The sequence below is a fragment of the Apaloderma vittatum genome, unplaced genomic scaffold (genome assembly GCF_000703405.1).
Source record: "Apaloderma vittatum isolate BGI_N311 unplaced genomic scaffold, ASM70340v1 scaffold36172, whole genome shotgun sequence".
In the NCBI taxonomy this organism is placed as follows: Eukaryota; Metazoa; Chordata; class Aves; order Trogoniformes; family Trogonidae; genus Apaloderma; species Apaloderma vittatum.
This window is the reverse complement of record NW_009705934.1, coordinates 1-2947: the sequence shown is the minus strand read 5'-3', so window position 1 is coordinate 2947 and position 2947 is coordinate 1. Positions and strand designations below refer to the sequence as shown.

General features: G+C 42.6%; 1 protein-coding gene across 1 annotated transcript; it reads left to right on the top strand.

Annotated features, from left to right (window-relative positions):
- Positions 1–1213: 1213 nt before the first annotated feature.
- On the top strand, positions 1214–2319 carry LOC104271054 (NHL repeat-containing protein 3-like; the record flags this gene model as incomplete). Its single annotated transcript, XM_009865604.1, has 2 exons — positions 1214–1366; positions 2172–2319. Coding segments are annotated over 2 exons (301 nt in total), but the record flags the coding sequence as incomplete, so codon positions are not given.
- Between the last annotated feature and the right edge of the window lie 628 nt (positions 2320–2947).

The following is a 2947-nucleotide window of genomic DNA, read 5'->3' as shown; positions in this document are numbered from 1 at the left end:
GGGGTGAATGTGTGCGCTGGGCGACCCCTTCCCAGGGGTTTCGAAGCCGCCTGCTCTGGTTAAACGAGGAAAAGCTTCATGATCTCTGCGGTTCTTGCTCTCGGATTCTCTCCCTGCTTCCTTGGGCTCAGTTTTCCTACGTGCCAGCCTAGGCTTTCTGTCAGTGTCAGCTTGCCCCTGCTTCTGGCGAGATAATCAACAGAAATATTAAATGGCCCAGGTCCTTCAGCGGTTGTTACTTCTCATTTGCTCGTCTAAGTGTTTTGCTTGCAGCTGTACTTTGCTTCCGTTTTACTGCTGGAAAAAAAATACAGAAAAAAAGCCGGGACATTATTTTCTTTCCATTATCCTTTAAAATGTATGGATTGACCTCTCTTTTGCACTTCCTGGTATCTTCCACTTCCCCATTTCCAAAATGTAGTTTTCTTCCTTGATCTGTATTTTTCATTTATTATGACTTTTCTTATTTTCGTATCTTCAGTCTGGAGAAAAGAAGGCTCCGAGGAGACCTTATTGTGCCCTTCCAGTATCTCAAGGGGGCTACAAGAAAGCTGGTGAGGGACTTCCTTAGGATGTCGAGTAGTGGTAGGACATGGGGGAATAGATTAAAGCTAGAGATGGATCGGTTCAGATTGGACGTTAGGAAGAAGTTCTTCCCCAGGAGGGTGGTGAGACACTGGCACAGGTTGCCCAGAGAGGGGGTGGAAGCCCCATCCCTGGAAGTTTTTAAGACCAGGCTGGATGGGGCTCTGAGCAGCCTGATCTAGTGGGGGATGTCCCTGCCCATGGCAGGGGGGTTGGAACTAGATGATCTTTAAGGTCCCTACCAACCCCGACAATTCTATGATTCTATGATCTTCTTAAAGTGCTTATTGATTTTGTTGCATTTGGAACCTTCTCTACTGTTTTCCTCATTTTGGAGTGTGATTTACAGGTAGAACTAGCAGCTTCAATGTAAAAAACTTGTGGGTTTTTTTCCTTCTAATTCCAGAGCTTTCCAATCCAAAGAACCTCATTAGCTGACTTCTGGTTTGTTGAAATTTTCCCACTTGCAGTCCAAAACCGTAGCTACAAGCCTGTTTCACTTACCTTCTTAATTTAAATTGAGTAAATCAATTTATGATGTTTCAATACACAATTATGCTCTTATCCTGGTTCTTCTGATCCCACCATGAAATGTAACTACTATTGAGTATTTGTTTTTTGTTTTCAGGTTTTAAAAGCATTTGATTCCTTCCCTTCTTGGAAAGAGCAGCAACAGATGTACAAGCTGGACATAGGCTGGCCTAAAATTCCAGAATACTTCACTGGCCAAACATTTTGTGTTGCTGTTGATTCTCTTCATGGTTTGGTCTATGTGGGACAAGTAAGTTCTGCTGTATTCCTCTCCTTGTTGTTCTGGTGGCGTTTTTACCTCTAAAGTTTCTGATTCTGATTAGGTTATACATGTGTGTGTATGTCTGTGGCTATGTATATGTGAGTAACTATTGTATCAAAATTAGTGAAAAATATAAAAGTATGGATGTCTCTGCTGTATCCATTTTTAAAGCAGTTCTGGAACCATCCTTGTTTATGCTTTTAAATTTCTGTGGTATGAATGCATGACTCAACTTAACTGGGTTACAGGAACTTCTTTTTTTAACTGTAAGGTAAAATGTGATTCTGGGGCAACTGAATCTTACACTCTTTCACCCTTTGCCACATGAAATCAAACCCATGCAGTATTTTCAGACAGTTCCAGTAACTGGAGTTCAGTTATTTGCTTTAGCCAGATACTATTGGTATCTCTCTAAGTCATGAGTAAGATATTCTCTCAGTGTTTATGGATGGGATTTAATCATCAAGCACAATGGAATTACTTGAGTACTTGACATATAACATAATAACATGTCTCAAAATTAAGACCAAGGCAGCTGCAGGAGCTTGGCTGCTCTGAAAATGTGACTCTGCGCAATCCACTAGAATGAGTGGAAGGTGTTATGTGCTAAACTTAGACCCTTCTCTCTCTTTCCTTCTGCAGCTGGAAAAAATGAGATCTAGCACACAATCTTAGGAGATTCTTATGTTTCATGAAACATTGCAGAAACCTAACAAAGAGGAATTTTCAAAAATATGATTACTTGCTTAGCATGTTTTCTTAATAGTTTGGTTTTGTTTTTTTTCCTTTATAGAGGGGAGAAAATGTGCCAAAGGTACTTGTGTTCTCAGAGGAAGGCTATTTTCTTTACTCCTGGAATAATACAGTTGAAATGCCTCATGGTATCTTTGTAGTGAACACCGCAACAGATAGCTCCGTGTGGCTCACAGATGTTGGAACAGGTATGCATGGTGGTGGTATGAGAAATATTAGGTAGGGAAGAAAATGCTGATATCACAGATATGGCTTTAAACAACTTATATGTATAACTCTCGCAAACAGTCCTGAGACAGATTTGTGCTTTTCTTGCTGTGAACAAAGTTCTTGGGTGCTGCACAAAATACTCTGAAGACTTGGGGAGGAGTGGCTGGAGAGCTGCCAGGCAGAGAGGGACCTGGGGGTGTTGATGGACAGCCAGCTGAACATGAGCCAGCAGTGTGCCCAGGTGGCCAAGAAGGCCAATGGCTTTCTGACCTGGATCAGGAATGGTGTGGCCAGCAGGAGCAAGGAGGTGGTCATTCCCCTGTGCTCAGCTTTGGTGAGACCGCACCTCAAGTACTATGTCCAGTTTTAGGCCCCTCACTGCCAGAAGGACACTGAAGCACTAGAACATGTCCAGAGAAGGGCAACAAAGCTGGTGAAGGGTCTGGAGACCAAGTCTTATGAGGAACAGCTGAAGGAGCTGAGGTTGTTTAGCCTGGAGAAAAGGAGGCTGAGGAGAGACCTTATCACCCTCTACAACTACCTGAAAGAAGAGATGTGGATCGGTCTGTTAAACCAAATAACAGAATCACAGAATGTTAGGGGTTG